The sequence below is a fragment of the Mus pahari genome, chromosome 4, assembly GCF_900095145.1.
Source record: "Mus pahari chromosome 4, PAHARI_EIJ_v1.1, whole genome shotgun sequence".
NCBI classification, from domain to species: Eukaryota; Metazoa; Chordata; class Mammalia; order Rodentia; family Muridae; genus Mus; species Mus pahari.
Window position 1 is genome coordinate 19,326,483 of NC_034593.1, and position 18,602 is coordinate 19,345,084.

The 18,602-nt window shown below is 36.2% G+C and overlaps 1 protein-coding gene across 1 annotated transcript in view; it reads right to left on the minus strand.

The window, feature by feature from the left end:
• Positions 1-18,602, minus strand: part of Naaladl2 (N-acetylated alpha-linked acidic dipeptidase like 2) — a 686,844-nt gene that overhangs the window by 342,630 nt on the left and 325,612 nt on the right. Inside the window, exons 7-8 of the mRNA XM_029538072.1 lie at positions 5,541-5,633; positions 2,186-2,391 (exon numbers count right to left, since the gene is read on the minus strand). Coding sequence (XP_029393932.1) covers positions 2,186-2,391; positions 5,541-5,633 — 299 coding nt within the window. The remainder of the gene's footprint in view (positions 1-2,185; positions 2,392-5,540; positions 5,634-18,602) is intronic.

Genomic DNA, 18,602 nt, shown 5'->3' on the forward strand with positions numbered 1-18,602 from the left:
GAGTGAGCAGGGCCAGATCACCAGGGACCTTATAGAGCAACCTTGTCTCGAAAAAACAAACAAATCACAAAAAAAAAAAAAAAAAAAAAGAGATCAGAAAGCAACTAAACGCCTGTCTTTGATCAGTTTTACATTTTACATGTACATATACATTAGAGGGACCTACATATTCTGTATATATTCAATATACATTATACACACATATGTATATGTGTGTATACAAACACATCTCTCTACCTCTCGAAGGTACCCTTATTCCAAGCCATCACTTGACTCTCATCCACCTTAAGTTGAAAGCCTATTTTTCTTTGATTATTACTGATATATATTTGAACAAATACATAAATACAATCTGCTGAGTCTATTTTTTTAGTTTGTCTATATATAAGTAAGTTCTTCTTTTGGATTCATGTACCATAGTAGTTTTTATATTTAGTCTTTGTTGAGAAATTACAGAGTTGTCAAAAGAAACAAAGCATTAACAAAATAATAAAAATTAATTTATATTTTACAAGGCACAAACATATTCACATAATTTGTAAAAATTGTTCCCATATATATAAATCCATATTATTTAATTTTCAGCCTATGTGAACCGACAAGTAAATACTTAGAAGAATTATTTTGTAATACCCTTCTCTAGAAATTTGAGTTTAAGCTATTTAATTTAGGAAGTAATGTGAGAGAAACCTATTTTTTAAATGTGGTTTATTCTCATTTATTAATTAAATAGTAATATGAATAGATTGTGAAAGTTGTAGACCTAATGGTGGCTGTTTAAAAACATTCTTTAAAATATATCCTTAATATTTACTAGAGAATTGAATCACCATTTCCCTACTTTGTAATTATTTAAAACAGCACATATCACTAACAAGTACAAACTGCTTTTAAGTTGTACTTATCTTGAAGTTATGAAATAAATTTGAAAGCTTTGTTTCTGGATTACTGTTTTTCATCCAGGACTTTTAAGAAGTTCTCAAAGCAATGGAATTTCTTGACTTGAAGTACACTCTTTGGAACAGAGTGTCTCACCGCTCACTTGCATAAATGTAAATTGTCTCACATGAAGCTTGTGAGTCCTGTTAAGCTTTAAGACTATTTGCTTATTAAAAAGTACATAGGCTTTTTCTTTTTCTTTTAAGATTATTTTAAATTTCATGTGTGTGAATGTGTATATGTATGTGCATACACCATGAGCATGCATGCTGTCCTCTAAGATCACAGGATGACATCAGAACTCCAGGACCTTGCATAGCAGGGAGTCGTGGGCTGTCATTTAAGTATTGGGAATAAACCCAGTCCTCTGAAAAATAGTATGTTCGCTTGTCCACTGAAATATTTTTCTAACTCTACTATTTTTTTCTATGCCTTACTGATATTTTCCTTAATCTTTATAAGCATTTTATCCTTCTTGAGGACTTAAGAGAGAATTATGACCATAATTCCCATTAATCATACTTTTTCTCACAAAATAATATTTTATTCACAAAGATAGTAAACAGATGTGTTCCATTCAAAACTACATAGATCTTTTGTTTACATGTTTTCTTTACATCTCTTTCCAAATAATAATAATATTATACAAAATATGTGACTTTAACAGTGCTAACAATCATATTTGTATAGCATTAGTATATTCACTGTCACATTCTACAAGAATGTTATGTCTCCCTGACATACAGCTATTCTAAGAAATGTTTCACCTCAAATATTGCAATTGCTTACTGACTTTATTTAAATTCTGGATTAAGATTCAAGTTCTTCCTGGTAGGTAGGTAAGAAGGCAGGAAAGCTAGGGTAGACTGATAGGGCTGATGGAGTAGACAGAGGAAAGAGGACTTTAATGTTTGCATACAATTTCTCATTGCTTTGATAACATATCATGGTAGTGAGTACTTAATATTGTTTGCTAAAACAGATATTTGTACTTGTGTGTGTAATATTCTTTCCCTATCATGTTATCCTCTAAGTACAAGTATCATGATAAAATAAGCATTATTGTAATTGGTATATAGGTAAGTTGGTCTTATACCAACGGAGATACATTAATTGAGGCCTTGTGAGAAGTTCATTATTTTCTTTGCCTTCAATAGTGTTAGGCTATAATACATAGACTATGAAATAATGCGGAGCACCAGAAAGAACAGAAAAGAAGGAAGTGCAGTTGTTGATTGTATCTCACCTCTCCCCATTCATAGGAGCCAATTTTGCCCCAGGGTGTTCCTCCCCACGAGCAGAAAACAATAGTGCGTTCTGGTCTCCATCCTTGCTTCACTCTTAACATCATGGCTTCAATAAACGCTGTGATGACTGCAGTACTGCTGGCCCATTCTTGCCCTTTATAACTGTATCCAGCATGGTGGTGGCTGCCAACTATAATATACCGGTCTGGAAAGAGAGGGAAATAAGAGCCATTAAAACAAAATGTAAAGCTTGACAATAAATTTAATGACTTTTCAATAATCCTATGGCACAAGCAAGCAACAATTAAGCCAAATTGTTCTAATAATTAATACCACTTTGGCATTTTCCACCCCCTGCCTTGATGCATACATCTGGGTATATCAATGTAGAAGCAGCTGCTAAAGCCAATTATGAATCCAAAGCTTAGATCCATATTACTGTCCTCTGCAAAATGAATATTAATTAATGAAGTATACAAATATACCACAAAGAAAATCTTATCTAACATTTTTCAGCATCATAGTGGGAAGTGCACAGCAAGCAAAGCCTGTATGCTTAGTGAACAGCGATGAGCTATTAACACATCTCTAAAGGAGGTGACTTAAGAGCTATGTATGTTAAAAATGTATAGACTTTCTTTAAAAAATAAGTATTTAGGGATATATTTATAGTTTCAATTTATGCTTCTAAACCCTCTACATTCTCTGAAAGAAAGTAAGATTCACTAGCATCAAGACAGGACTACTGATAATTTAACTTTTCACATAATTTATTTCATGTGGTCATATACAGTTCATTATATGTTCCTGTAGAAAACATTCTATGATTCATGGATATGGTCCTTTCACCATTTTTCACTAGCTAGTCTCACCATTAAAATAGGATCAAAATATAGATTCAGAGATAACTCTTGTCTTTTTCTCCCCCAGTTGATGTTATTCACAGCAGCAACCAAGGTTGCTTTAATTGATCAAGCAACCCTATGAATTTATTTAAAGAGCAGTTTCATCATCGCTTTATTATGAGATGTTCCATGTATCTAAATATCAGGGATCAGCATGATGGCACAGTGGGTATAGCCACCTGATGTCAAAAACAGTGACTTCAGTTTGATTGTGGAACCCACATGACACCTGAAAATTGTCCTCTGACTTCTGAATTTGAATATTGGCACCCCTACCCTTAGTATATACATAAGAACAGCATTTTACATAAAGTATCTGTCATAATTTAATCCTTTGACTACATGCGGAGAACGGTGGCTATAAGAATTATAATGGTATAGAGTCTCTTAAAATTTCAGTACTGAACTAGAACAACCAGTAATACAATCTTCCAACATTTGCTTGAGATATGTGTAATAGGATATAAACTATATGCAACATTATATTATTATATATTCAAACATGTATTCACACATGCCCAAGAATTTAATGTTTGAAAGTTCTGCTGGAGATGGGCTGTGTTCTGAATAAATTAACAATGTCTGTTTCTGGTTTTAGCATCAGCAAATAAAATCTCACAAACAAGTAACCTTTTCATTTCATTTTATTTTATTTTATTTTATTTACATAGAATTCAAAATTTTTTACATACAATTGTTTGGTAGTTTTAAGTTTCTTTAGCATGAATTCAGTATACTTTTTGTACAACTGTGTGTTTTCCTGTAATGAGTTACAAATGAAACAGTGTTAATAAATATTTTCATAGTTGAACTTGCTTATAGTGAAAGACACATAAATTAGTGAAATATAAGCATATGGATTTCCAAGATTATTTGTGTTTCTGTCTAAGGATGCTCCTGATGACAGGTTGTACAATAAAGGAACTATGGAGCCTAAGTACACTGCATGAAATGTTTAAGAGTTGGCTGTCAAGAAATAGGGAGGAAATAAAACTTGATTTCAAAATTCTCTGGGTCAGCAATTAGGTCAATTTAACTAGTGCCATGGAGAAGAATAATTCTCCAAGGAGAAATTGAATAAGTGTCCCAGTCATATCCACAGAAGTGGTTTGAGTGCAATAAAACCTTAATGGTGCTCTAGGGATGGCAGATTGGCTGAGTGAATTAAAGCTGTTAGCTAGCCCACAAGCTTGATAGGCTGAGGTCAATCCCTGGAACCTGTGATGGGAGGACTTTACTAACTCCCAAAAGTTGTCCTCTGCCATGATCCCACCCCCCCACCTCTCTCTCTCTCTCCCTCCCTCTCTCTCTCTCTCTCTCTCTCTCTCTCTCTCTCTCTCTCTCTCTCCCTTTCCATAATAAATAGAAGTTTCACAGAATAAAACAGTTGTAAACTCTCTATATGTAATGATTTGTGGCCCAGCTTTGTGATGATATAGAGTTTGCCAGCTTGAATCTGTCAATTGATATATGTAACAAATACATTTATACCCCCCCCCTTTTTTTTTTTGGTTTTCGAGACAGGGTTACTCTATGTAGCCTTGGCTGTCCTGGGACTCACTTTGTAGACCAGGCTGGCCTAGAACTCAGAAATCCACCTGTCTCTGCCTTCCAAGTGCTGGGATTAAAGGCGTGCACTACCACCGCCCAGCTTTATCCTTATTTTTAAATTGAAGATTCCTTCAGCAGTCCATAAGTAGTAAAATATTTAGTATATAAACAGATAATCATTTCCATAAAAACATTTGACAATAAAAATTACAGACATTGAGCAGAACTATGGGGCAAACATATATTCAGAGATTAACATTAGAAGGATTTGCTTTGAGACCATATTTGAGAACAAATTTGATTTGTTTTCAAAAAGTACATCATTAAAACCTATGGTATTTTCTTTTAAAGTATTCTTTCATTAAACTAAAAAAATCATAATATCATGGTAAGTAATATAAAAATATTGCCTATTTATTGCCATACCAATTGAGCACAAATATAAACTGTACCTCTTTTCCTTTCTCTGACCTTAAAATACTGTGTCGTCTAATGCTTATTGTTGATGGTATTGTAGGAAAGAAAAATATTTTAAGCATTCACACCAATCCATTCTTATAGTCATCTAAACCTCTGTCTCTCTGTGTGTATGTGTTTGTGTATATATGTGTGTGGTTACATATATATGTGTATGTGAATATATAAATGTGTATATATGTATATATATATATATATATATACATATATATATATATATATGTGTGTCTGTATGTGTGTATATGTCTGTATTTATACATATAATTAGACATATATATACATATGTTATATATTTTTATATTATATATATTATATTTAGTATGATATTGACCTTCACTTTGAAATTATTATGAAACAGAGGAGAAGTTTGTGTGTTTAATATGAATTATGGACTAGATTATAACTATTTAACCATACTTACCTGGTGATGTCAAGCCTCTTAGATATCCAACAACATTAGACACTGTTTTAAACTTTGTGACTGTCTGTACCTGCAAACTGACAGTTCTCTTTTCTGTAAAAGAAGAAATTAAAAACACTTACTTTTCTACATTCTAGTGTGTGTTCCCCTTTAAATATTAGAATTTGTTTATTGAGTACCATCAGCAAAATAATTCCATAAAATTCAATTTTTCTCACATAGCTAAAGTTACACTTTTTGTTGACAAGCATTAGCAATGTTTTAGACAGACACTGTTTTAGGTTTGTTAATTCATGATGACCTTGAGACTACTGCTTGCTTCCTGCTTCTGAAAGCCATGGAGAGACATCTCCATACCTCATATTTCTTATAGCACAAGCTCCAAATCAAGAACAAGCAGGTAATTGTTTCTGTTGCTGAGAAAGTTACACCTTGCAAAAAGAGACAGAGGATAAAGGGAAGATACAACTGATTCTGTAAAAGTTGACACTTTCCTATCTTCAGAAAAGGACAACACACATTTTCTCTGTGGGATTCGCTGTTATATTAAGATTTCGAAAGAGTATATAAAATATTTTACAAATTAACATCTCTAATTTCCATTTTTATATTATATACCTTATTTTTAGAGATTGTATAATAAATCCATACTAATTTCTCTGCTTTTTGTTTAAAATATTTTATGTATTTTATGTATTGCATGCATGTGTTTTTGTGTGCCACGTGTGTGCACTGCCCATGAAGGACAAAAGAATCCCTAGGAAGGAACTGAAGAAGGCACTGAATCCCTAGGGACTGGAGTTGATAATTTAGGGTTGGGTTACTTTGTTTGGGCTTGGCTGGCTCAGCAGGCAAAGGTAATTACTGCCTGGACTGGTGATCTGAATTCTGTACCTGTAGCCCACATGGTAGAAGGAGAGACCTGGTTTCAGGACATTGTCCTATGTCCTTGTGCACACTCCATGGTTCTTATGTGCTCCTTCCAATGAATAAAGAAGCATAATAAAAATTTGAAGGAAGGTGGAAACAGTTTCATGATTTAATTACAGGTAATTCACATGCTCTTAAATATGTGCAACCCTACAATTGGATTTTTCAGGTTTGATCCAGGTGCTGGACTGTTGAAACTTAATTGTTACTTTATAATTTATTGAATAGTTTGTTTTTTTTGAAACTGCAATCATGTAGATTTCTAATATTTATGGGTTTATTTTAGATTTTCTGTATGTTTTGTTTTAACCTAGGCACTAGTGTTTGAATTAACATAGTTTTAGAGTCACATTGTCTCCATAGATTACTTTGAACTGCTATTTTCATCTGAAATTTAGTAATAATTTTTTTAAGTTTCATTAAAATATTATTAGGAGACATTTCCTTGGGGTAGCAAGGCAACCATAAACCTATATGAGGAAATGATACTCATTCTTTTGTCCTCACCATAGCATATATACTTCCTAGTTGCTATCATGTGCCTTTATGTCTGTCAATAGAATTTTACATTTTCTCCTCAAGAGTTTTGTAAAGCTACTACTGAGTTTATTTTTATGGTTTCATACATATTTCACCAATTTTTAAAAATTATTTTCTTTATTTATACCACAGCTGTTACCCCCACTTGGAGTGCCCCTCCCATTCCCCCCCCCCCCCCAGGTTCTCTTCCCATCCTTCCTGTCCCTTGCCTCTAAATTCAGGCTCTCCAGCACCAAGCTTCCTCCTCCTTCCCCAGGCTAAAGACTCTCAGGATTAGGCACATCCTCACCCACTGAGGCCAGGCCATCCTTTGCTTTATATGGGTAGAGGGCCTTGGACCAGTCCATATATGCTGCCCGGTTCACCACCCAAATTTTAACAATTTATATTACAAATAAGAATGCTCTTTAATTTTGTACTGTTCATTTATAAGAACATTTCTACCTATCCTTCAAGGTAACACAGGGTTCACGGAGTTCTTAATTTGGGTAATTTTCAAGGAAGACAATTGTTTTTTTCTTTTGTCTCTTTTATGTGCATATGTATAAGTATCTGTGCACATGTTCTTGTGCACATAAGCATGCACACCTCTGTGTATACATGTGGAAACTAGAGTTTGACAACAGGTTGGCATATGGTATCATTCTCTATTGTTCTTTTATAGATTTTTATGTTTATGTGTCTGATGACTATGCTTGTTTGTGTGTGTATGTGTGTATCTGTGTGTGTGTGTGTGTCTGTGTGTGGGCACGTGCACTTGCACACTCACACACACATACCATGTGTACCTGAAATGGGAGATCTGATGTTGATAGCAGGAATTTTTCCTTGATCACTGTCTACCTTAATCACTGAGATAAGTGCTTTCAGATGAGCCCATCGCTACATGATATGACTAGTTTCACCAGTTTGCTCTGTAAATTCCAAGTGCAGAAAAAACTAATAAGCCAATATGCCCAATCAGCTTTTTACTTGGTTCTGGGAATACAATCTCCATTCTTTACACTCATGTGGCAAGTGTTTGACCAATGACCTGTTTCTAGCCGACTTTTAATTGCTGAGAAGTCTTTCCAGTCTCTCTTTACTGTCAGACAAGGTCTCTCACTTCTCTCTTTTAACCTGAAGCTCACCTCCTGGCTAGACAGACTGACAAGCAAAACCCAGGTGTCCTCCTGTCTCTGCCTCCAAAGGAAGAGATCACAGATATTATCCACTAAGCAATCTCCTTAACCTATTGTTTTGTCCTGGAGCCCATGCAGACAGACAAAAATGGGGCCAAACCAGCATTCTTTGATCCTTGTCTTTTATTATTAACTTAAGTAGAATGTTTTTAACATTTTATCTTTTAAAACATTCTTGATATATGTTTCTGGGAATGCCTTTTATCAAATTAAGAAATTCACTCCTATTCTTACTTAGCTAAGAGGTTTTCCCATAAGCAGATGTTGAAGTCATCTATTGTTGAGTCATCTATGGAGATAGCCAGAAATGTTCCACTTTACAACATTGACAGATGTATGTACTTCTAGAATGAGCAGTTTTGTCAAGACAGGTCCTATAGTTGGTGTTATTTTCACACACAAAATATACCTGTACAAATGTAAACTTTTTTTTTTTTTTTTTTGGTAACGTCACAACTACATTTTCTACATATACTTTTGTTATGTGGATTATACAAACTTCCAAACATTTCAGGGTATTTTATTCCTCTTACAATTCTACGAGATTGTAAAATGTGTGTACTATCTCTTCTACTGAAAAAAGGTAAGATTCAAATATGAAATATTTTCTTTGTTTTTCATTACTATATATCAAATATATATTGATTCCTGTGATGGTTTGTATATGTTTGACCCATGAGGTAGCACTGTTATGTATGGCCTTGTTGGAGTAGATGTGTCATGGTGGCCATTGGCTTAAGACTCTTATCCTAGCTACCTGGAAGTCAATGCTCCACTAGCAGTGTTCAGATGAAGATGTTGAACTCTCAGCTATCACTGTACCATGCATGCTTGGATGCTGTCATGTTCTTGCCTTGACAATAATGGACTGAACCTCTGAACCTGTAAGCCAGTCCCAATTAAATGTAGTCCTTGTAAGAGTTGCCTTGGTAATGGTGTCTATTTATGTCAATAAAATCCTAAGACAGAAGTTGGTAACAGTTACTCGCGTATTGCTATGGTAGGCTTGACCATGCTTTTGTTTGGAGGAATGTGGATTTGGGGACTTTGGAAAACAGTGGAATGCTTTAAGTTGGGCTTAATGGGCTATCCTAGTAGGAATATTTAAGACTTTGTTGCTGAATATAATTTGAACTGTGGAGACCTGGCCCTAGAGGTTTCAGTGGAGAAGAATTCCAGAATGTGGCCCAGAGACTATTTTTGTGGTATGTTGGTTTACCTGAGTCTAAAGTAAAGAGATTTATATTAATTGCATGGACAAAGGAAGTCTCAGAAACACCCACCATAGACTGTGTTTTCTGGTTAATTCTCATGAAGAGAATTTTGAACAAGCATAGCAAATTTAGAAAGGAAAAGTATCACATATATGGTTCAAGTATTAAAAGGGAAACCAAGAAGTGAAATGGAACTGAATCCTATGTTCTAAGATGTAACAGATGAAGTAATTTTGGGGCAAGATCCTACCAAGCTAAGTTTATTAGATCTAGGCATAGTGGTACACACCTTTAATCCTAGGAAACAAAGAGAAACAGATCTCTAAGTTCAAGGCCAGCAGGGAAAAAGCAGGTTCTAGGTAAAGAAAAGATAAAAATCCAGGCTTGGTGGTACACACCTTTATTCCCAGCATTACATGAAACAGAGCAATGCAGTCCTCTGAGTTCAAGGTCAATCTACAGAGCAAGGTCCAGGAAAGTCAAGCTTAGGCAATGAGGGAGTTGGAAAACAGAAAGTTGGTAATAGAATAAGGGGGCCATGTCCAGCCCCAACAAGCAGTAGAACACAGCATCTTCAGTCATGTGGCTCTGGCTTTAGAGTAAAAAATAAAAAAGACTACTGGGACAATTGATGCTGGTTAGCTGGAGCTAAGAATTATTCATGAAAGAATACACTAGTATCATAGAGGTAAACTCTTTTGGGTTGTGTTTTCTGAGATCACAAAGGAACTGTGTTCCAGACATAGCAAATGCTGTACCTAGTGCTATAGCTGGACTTGGTAATATGTAAGAGTCAATCAGGTCATACTGGCTTTGAAGCACGAAGGGGTCATGAAGAGCAGATGAGGCTTGGTACTGTGAGAGGCCATGGAAGGCCATTTTTGAAGGTACAGACTCCATTGTAGTTAATGGCCCAGGACTGAAGGGGAAATGGAAAGGAGTTGAGGCTTGGCACCATAAAGAGAGCCTTTGAGAGGCTATTGGTAAAGCCTAGTTGCAGCAGAAGACCTCAGTGTATTGGAGATGACAGTACCATGGAATGATCACCAAGAACAGCAATGTCAGTGTAGTGAGTTAACCTGAGCTTAGAGTACTACAGAGGGCAGAGTTGGGGAAGTGAAGCCAGCCCTTAGGAGAAGCCCAGAAGATCATGTGTAGATAGATCCCAGACAGTGAAACAAGAAGCTGTAATATTGAATTTGCCTGGGAGATCACAAGATATTCAAGATGTCAGAGCCATGGTCTATCTGCTGAGGAAAGTTGGTAACAGGGAGTGGAAATAGCACAGGAGAAAGAAGTTTGTTGTTATAAACCAAGATGAAAAAGGAGTTGGAAATCTCAAGATTGCTTTGACAATAGACATGGAGATGTGTTTGTTGTTTGCCCAGCTGGCTTCCTGTCTTGCTTTAGGAATTAAAGTTAAGTGATTAGATGAATCTCAGAAGAGATATTGAACTTTGGAATTTTAACACAGTTGAGGCAGCTATCAACTATGGGGGACGTTTGAAGTTGGACCAAATGTATTTTGCATTATGCTATGTTTGAACATGCCTTTGGGGGCCAGGGAGTGAAATGCAATTGTTTGTATATGCTTGGCCCGGGAAGTGAAACTATTAGGAGGGGTGGCCTTGTTGGACACAGGTATACCACTGGGACCTTCATCCCACCTACCTGAAAGTCATTCTTCCATTAGAAGCCTTCAGATGAAGATGCTGACCTCTCAGCTCTGTCTGTACCATGCCTGCTTGGATGCTGCCATGTTCTTGCCTTGACAATAACTGACGGAACTTCTGAACCTACAATCCAGCACTAATAAAATGTCCTTATAAGAGTTGCCTTGGTGATGGTGTCTGTTCACAACAGTAAAACCCTAACTAAGACAATTGAAGGAAGTTAGGCTGTCTGGCCGGTGAGCGTTAGGGATATACATTTCTTTGCCTCTCTAGCACTAGCATGATTAGCAGGCACTGGCACACCAGGCTTTAAGAGGTATATGGGGATATAACTTGGATTTTTTTTGCCATTGAAGCAAATTCTTTACCAACTGAGCTGTCCCTCTGTAGCACCGTGAAAGGAAGTTTGGTTTCTGGTTGAGCTAAGGTTGGAAACCCAGGAGATCCTGAGGTGTTTTGCCATGCTCTTGGACAGCAGGCTTCTGACACGCGGCCACAACTCTCCATAATTTTGTGGCCATCAGTCACACTAAGGGCAACACCTCAAGCCCCTCTGCAGGTAGAGAACATCACCTGTGGTCATGTAGCCTCAAGACAGAGCTCCATTTTAAGGAGGTACCCAAAGGCCTGGAGGCATAGCCAATAAACTCTCCCTCCCAGACACTCCTCCCTGCAAAAGTTATTTAACCTCAGGCCTGCCCTGAGAAAGTAGGTTACAGTTTTACTCATTGCCACTCTCTACCATGACAATAAGTACCTTAAAACCATGGACTGTCTCTTTTCATTGGGATCCCCAGTGGGGAGAATGGAACAGGCCTCTGCCTAAAGAGCAGGCTACTAATCTCTCTGAGAAGACCTCTTAGTGCTCCCAGCCATGGCTTGCACCAAACCAAGCCTCCCACCAAACAAACCAATACTCTTTCCTCCCCACAGGACCAGCTGGAGCTCTTCTCCCTTTGCCCCTTCTGCCCCAGGCTAGACCCAGCCTTTGGGCCCTCACTCCATTCACAGCTCTTCCTTGGTTTCCAGTGGGACCTGGGTGCTCAAAAGCCTGAAAGCCAGACAGCCCCAGCCCCCCCTACAGGGACCCCCTGAGCCAGCTCCAGCAGTCAAACCTCTCCAGTCACACCTCCAAGGGCAGACCAAGGGACACCCCATAACCCAACATCTCTCCACTCTCAAAAATGCTGTACATACGATGGATTAATTTGGTGTTCGTTGTTTTCTAAAGCCTTCTCTTTACTGCACAACAAAATACTAATGTGACCAATCACTCTTGCCTTTTCTTTGTGTTCCTCTGGTGAATTTTCCCATAGCTCTTGTTGCTGCTATGAAGATTAGCTTTGTTTAAGCAGCTTCTCATGCAGTTTTTTGATGGAAACAGCAGTAGATGTACCATAACAACATCAGTTCAGCCAATTAGCACAGAGTCAGAGCAAGGGCTGAGAACCACTGCTTCAGTTACACTACAATCTCTCAGATAACACAACAACGTCTACAAAGAACAGGTCCAGAATATATGTATGTCATAATACATATTAGTGTATTATTCCATACCCATATTTGAATAGATATAGATGTAGGTATAGATATAGATATACACCCACACAATCTATTTACTTTCACTCCAACAGGGCCATGATTATACTTTGAATTTTAGTAACAAATCTCTCTAAAAATTTGGCTAACCTGACATTCTAAGGGCCAGTTTACTACTGCTGCCATTACTAAAGTAAACAACCCACTGAGAAGGCAAATCACCTCTTCACAGAAGCAGCAATAGACATCCTGTGTTTTGGACAAGGAATAACTTAGCTCTCTGCAGCACATTCTACAGTGCAAATTAGAGAAAGCCACAAAAATATACCTAAAGGGAAAATGGGCTAGAAAATAATGAAAAATATGAGGCTGTTCAAATGGAAAAAGATTATTGAGAGACATTAACACAGTGCAAGTGATACAGATAGGATCCATAGGACGCATGTAATGGATGCACTCAGATCACATGGACAGACACTGTGAGGACAGAGTCATTACCAAGTTGAACAGAAATCAGGTTACTCAGGCCTCCCTATGCCTGCTGGGCTAAAGCTCTATTGCAAAGAGATTTCAAAACCTTTCCTTTTCAGGTATTTATTTTCTTCTCTAAATCTCCAGAGATGGTCCTTGTAAAATCCAAGGATATATTTTTTTTTCTTCCTAGAACAGCATCTAATAAGAAAGAATCCCTTGATACAGAAACTGCCTACTGAACTGGCAGAAAATGAATGTGGTTTAGAATAGTTTTGTAACAATTTCTCCAATTGCCACTTAGCCCATTGACTCAGAAAGGTGTAGACTGGGTCCTGACCTTAAGCTGTGTCCTCCCATAATTCATGTGACATAGATGGCCACAAGAGCTCACATATGAGAATGTACATGCACAACTAAACAAGACAGCACAATAAACTGCTAATGGACCCCATAATGTTGCCAAATTTTAACACACATGATACCATAAATTCTGTAACTGAAACCTGGTAGACAGTGAAACATGCTAACAATGGAGAGAAAAGCTACAATCATTAAATAATTGTTATATCAAATAAAATAGTTCTAAGAAAGATACCAAAAGACAGATCAGTTACAACAAAAGGATAGATACACAGTCCTGAAGTTAGCATGGAGAAATACTTCTAAAGAATCAACAGAGGTGATAGAAACAGAAATCAAGCAATTACAACCAAAACATATACTAAATAAAAACAGGAGTTGCATAAACAATATCAGAAGCAGTATATGAAGGAGGGACAAATAGTGAGAAGAATTGAAAAATTATAGAAAAAAAAGAAAAAAGAAAAACGCCCATTCATTTTAGAGTAAAATTTAAAAGAAAGGAGAAAAAGAATCTGAAAGTTGCCAAAGTTAATAACAAATATCTGGTGAAAACACACACAAGGTGGCAGGCAGGCACAGAGAGACAGACAGAGACTTGAGCAGCAGCAGGAAGACTCACAGAAGGGTGGGGAGGCAGGAAAGGAGAGACAGACTGGAGCAGCAACAGGAGGCAGAGATAGAAAGAGAATGGGAAAGTAAGCCAGCAGTCAGGGAACTGATGAGGTTAGCAAAGCACATTGAGAATATGGGTGAATGTTTAAGCGCTGACAACATGTGCTGGTCACAACTGGCATCTGATCATTTGGTAGCTACTTTATGGCAGTAACACACAAAACATTAGTGGAGGAAGAAGAGTTCCTAAAAGAGAGCATCTGGCCTGTCAGACTATAAGGAGCTGAGAAGGATGTCCTTTGGAGACAGGGGGAACAACATCAACTGATTACATACAGACAACGTGATCCCCAAACTTAGCACATGTAATATCAGGAAAAGCAAATATCTGTCATGAAAAGGCCTTTCAGGACATGGAAAAGAATAGGTGATCAATGGAGATAGATAGGTGTATTACTGGTAGCTGTATGGATGGTTAGTTATAGGGTATATATCAAGTTAACAGTTATATCAGTGTATTGATATATTTTATATATTTGGGTTAAAATATACTATGAAAATAACCATTTTCTAAGCCTTATCTTTGAGTGGTATTGGAAAGAACTTTCCCAAGACTACAAACATAGGCAGCATGTAGATCTTACTTTCTAGACAGGAAACTCTCTCAAAGAGTCAATTTTTTAAATTTTTTTTCAGAAATATCTGTCAGCAAGGCTGAAGTTGAAAAATACAAGATAATTTTGAAAATCCTATTCTACCAGACACTAATAAATGTTTCAAGAAGATACAGAATGAAAGCTGGTGTTGCAATGCTGGGCAAGGTTTGATAATTGTATTTAAAATATAAAGTTTTTACTTGTGAATTATAAAACAGTAAACACATAGAGTCAGGAGGAAAATAATGTGAGAGGATGGGGAGGAATTTGAAGGGAGTGATGTGGAAGGTAAAATTAATTAGAACAAATTATATACATGGATAAAATCATCATACATTAAAAAGTTGGACACTGATATAGATATCTCTGTGAGGCTATGCCAATGCCTGGCAAATATAGAAGTGGATGCTCACAGTCATCTATAGGATAGAACACAGAGACCCCAATGGAGGAGCTAGAGAAATTATCCAAGGAATCGAAAGGGTCTCCAAGGTGGAACAACAATATGAACTAATCAGTACCCCCAGAGCTCGTGTCTCTAGCTGCACATGTAGCAGAAGATAGCCTAGTCAGCCATCATTGGGAAAAGATGCCCCTTGGTCTTGCAAACTTTATATGCCCCATAGAGGGGAACGTGAGGGCCAAGAAGTGGAAGTGGTTGGGCAGGGGAGCAGGGTTGGGGGAGGGTATGGAGACATTTGTGATAGCATTTGAAATGTAAATGAAGAAAATATCTAATAAAATAAGTTAAAAAATGTTGGGGAAAATTTAAAAGAATATTTCCTGACTTGTGTATATTAAATATAATTAAAGTTTGTAAAATTCTATTAAAAGATGTGATTGAATAGAACATCAAGGAAACTAGTTGTGTGGTTGCATGACTTGCAATATATATATATATATATATATATATATATATATATATATATATATATAAACTAATACAGGCAATAATGAATAGACTCAGCAAGTTGTATTTATGCGTGTTTTCATTTATTTGTGAATTGAGGAGGGGAATTTAGGAGAAAGGATGGGGATGAGGAAATGATAGCACTACCTTTTAATTCAAGTGAAAAAGGCACTGACAATAGAGCTTAGTGGTAGGTACAACATTGGCACAGCACACAGGAGACAAGTCGATATGCAGGACAGCAAAATTATTTAATTAAAATGAAATGCCAGTGGTAAAGGAATAACTCTTATTTAACAAATTTCAGAATTTTCAAAGAACTAACAATCAAAGCCAATATTTCTTTTTAGATAACAAAGACATTTAAACTTGAAGCACTGGAAAAATTTACAGAATGTCAATCTTGTTGAACATGATTGGGGTTAGAATTATTGGATTTTCATTCCCTTCTTTTTTTAGAATATCTACTAAAGCATTCTTTGAAATCTGTGAGATTTTCTTTAGAAAACTTTGGTAATAGGAGCAGCACGGTGGTAATGTGTCAGAGCAAAGGCAAAAAAAAAAAAAAAAAAGAAAGAAAAAGAAAAAAAAACCCAAAAACAAAAAAACAAAACAAAAACATAAAACAAAAACAAAAGACAAAAACAAAAAACAAAAACAAAAACAAAAACAAAAACAAAACAAAACAAAACAAAAAACAAAAAACAAAAAACAAAAAAAAAAAAAAAGAAAATCTGCCTAAAGTTTTGTGATCAGTTCATGGGTTTGTTTAAACTATTGTCTCTGAACTTGAGTATGGTAGCAAACTTCCACAATAAAATTGTTAAGCCAACCCCAGCAAAGGTAGTATTTTATTATAACTTATTCAATTAGTAAAATAAATCCTAATTAAATAATAATTCAACATTAATGTTTATAAATAAAATTCCAATCAAATTAAAAAGTATTCCTTCACCATGGAGTGAAATTGATACATGTAACACAACAATTTCAGCAGTAATTTGGTCAGTGCTCCAACAATAATGAAGACTGATGGGTAGAAGTAGTAAAAATGTAGACAGAATGGATAGATCAGTTCAGTCATGGTTTGAAAAAGAAAAGTGGAAATGTGTGCCTTTAATAAAGACAACTTAAGCAAGGTAGTAGTAGGTCCAGTAACAGAGCAAAATGACACCATTTATCATATAGAGATGCAATGGGAACGATACAGCATTGCTATTGCCAGTTTCTATAGTCTGAAAGTATTAACTGGATAGTTGTAGACAGGGTAATCTGAACAACTGGTCTGCCCTCTTTAAAAGGAAATGAGAGAACTCAGATTCAGGGAGACAGAAGCAGGGGCTGCGCTGAGCATCCTGTGAGCCTTATTTGAGATTCCTGCTACTGGGACATTATTGAAATGATAAACTCCAATTGAAGGGGGACAGTGGAGTGTGTAGCCGAAAGATGATGTTGGTTATAATGGTTATGTTACTGGTTATGATGATTGTATTATTGGCTATAATGGTTGTGCTATTTGTTCTGTTGTAGGAGCAACTCTGCAGTTTGTTTTTCAGTTGCTAATAAACATGTAATTTTTGTTATACTTTCAAGTTTTCATTAATACTAATTTTATTTCAAAATGTAAAAACAACTTTTGAAATTTGGCTTGAGAAGGTTTTTGAAAAGACTCAACTGCAATGTATTATTTAAATACTCGGTGTACATACGTGTGGATGTCCATCTTCTTAAATTAACTTTCCAAATCACTTTAATGAATGGTTTCCATCTTTCATGTTGCAAAATGGCATTTTAAAAATACGACATCTGAAGTGCAAAAGATTCCAACATAAAAAAAAATTCAATTTACTCTGAAACATTTCTATTCAAATAGTGTGAGTTCTGTCAAGAGTTAAGAGACATGAAAGAGAGTGCTCCTCTCTAATCATTAATTCCACCTGTTTCAGAAAAATGTATATTCTAAAGACGACAGTGTCTTTCATTTTGCGCATTGTATAGGTCAACTGGTTCTTAGTCCCTGTCTTACAGCACCCACAAGGCTGTGTTTACAACCAACAATAGCAAATATTTTGGAAATACCCCAAAGTTTTCGACAGAAATAGGAAGAATCACACTTGCTGCCAGCTTCAAATTTCAATTATAGTAATTAAGCTTCTCTTGCTTTCCTAAACACAGTTCTTTCTATATTTTCTGATTTTAATAGAAATCTTGTCCATTTGCTATCCTTAAGAATTTTGGAGATGAGTTAAAAGTAGAATTTCTCCTAAGATTGGGGATTTGCTCTGTGTGCGTGTATGTGTGTGTGTGTGTGTGTGTGTGTGTGTGTGTTCAGCTTTTCTATAGTTCATGGGGATTAAAGGTTGCTATAGCCTCATGCTTTCAATAATTAGTGTTTGGTAATCTTTTAAAAAACATCAATTATTTACAAAAATGCATAATATTAGCTTATGACCTATGGCAGTTCAGTTAAGGAATGTGGCCTTATTTCCAGTAAACACATACAATTAACACCCATATGCATACATGTCAATAAGTTTGCATTTGAAAAAATATACATTTTCCTTTTAGTTAGTAATGTTGTATATGTAAAGAGACATTTTGATGACTATAGCTATCAGGAAGGGAAGAAAACCTTTTTTTAAGATAAATAAACCGTAAAAATTTTAATTCTCCAATACTCACATTAACCTGACTTATTTATTTACTTCTTTTTTGGAGATTTTATCATTGTTTTTGTTTATTATTATTATTATTTTCTTTATTTACATTTCAAATGCTATCCCGAAAGTTCCCTGTTCGCCCCCCCCCGACCCTGCTCCCCTACCCACCCACTCCCACTACTTTGCCCAGGCCTTCCCTTGTGCTGGGTCATATAAAGTTTGCAAGACCAAGAGGCCTCTCTTCCCAGTGATGGCCGATTAGGCCATCTTCTGCTACATATGCAGCTAGAGACACGAGCTCAGGGGGTAC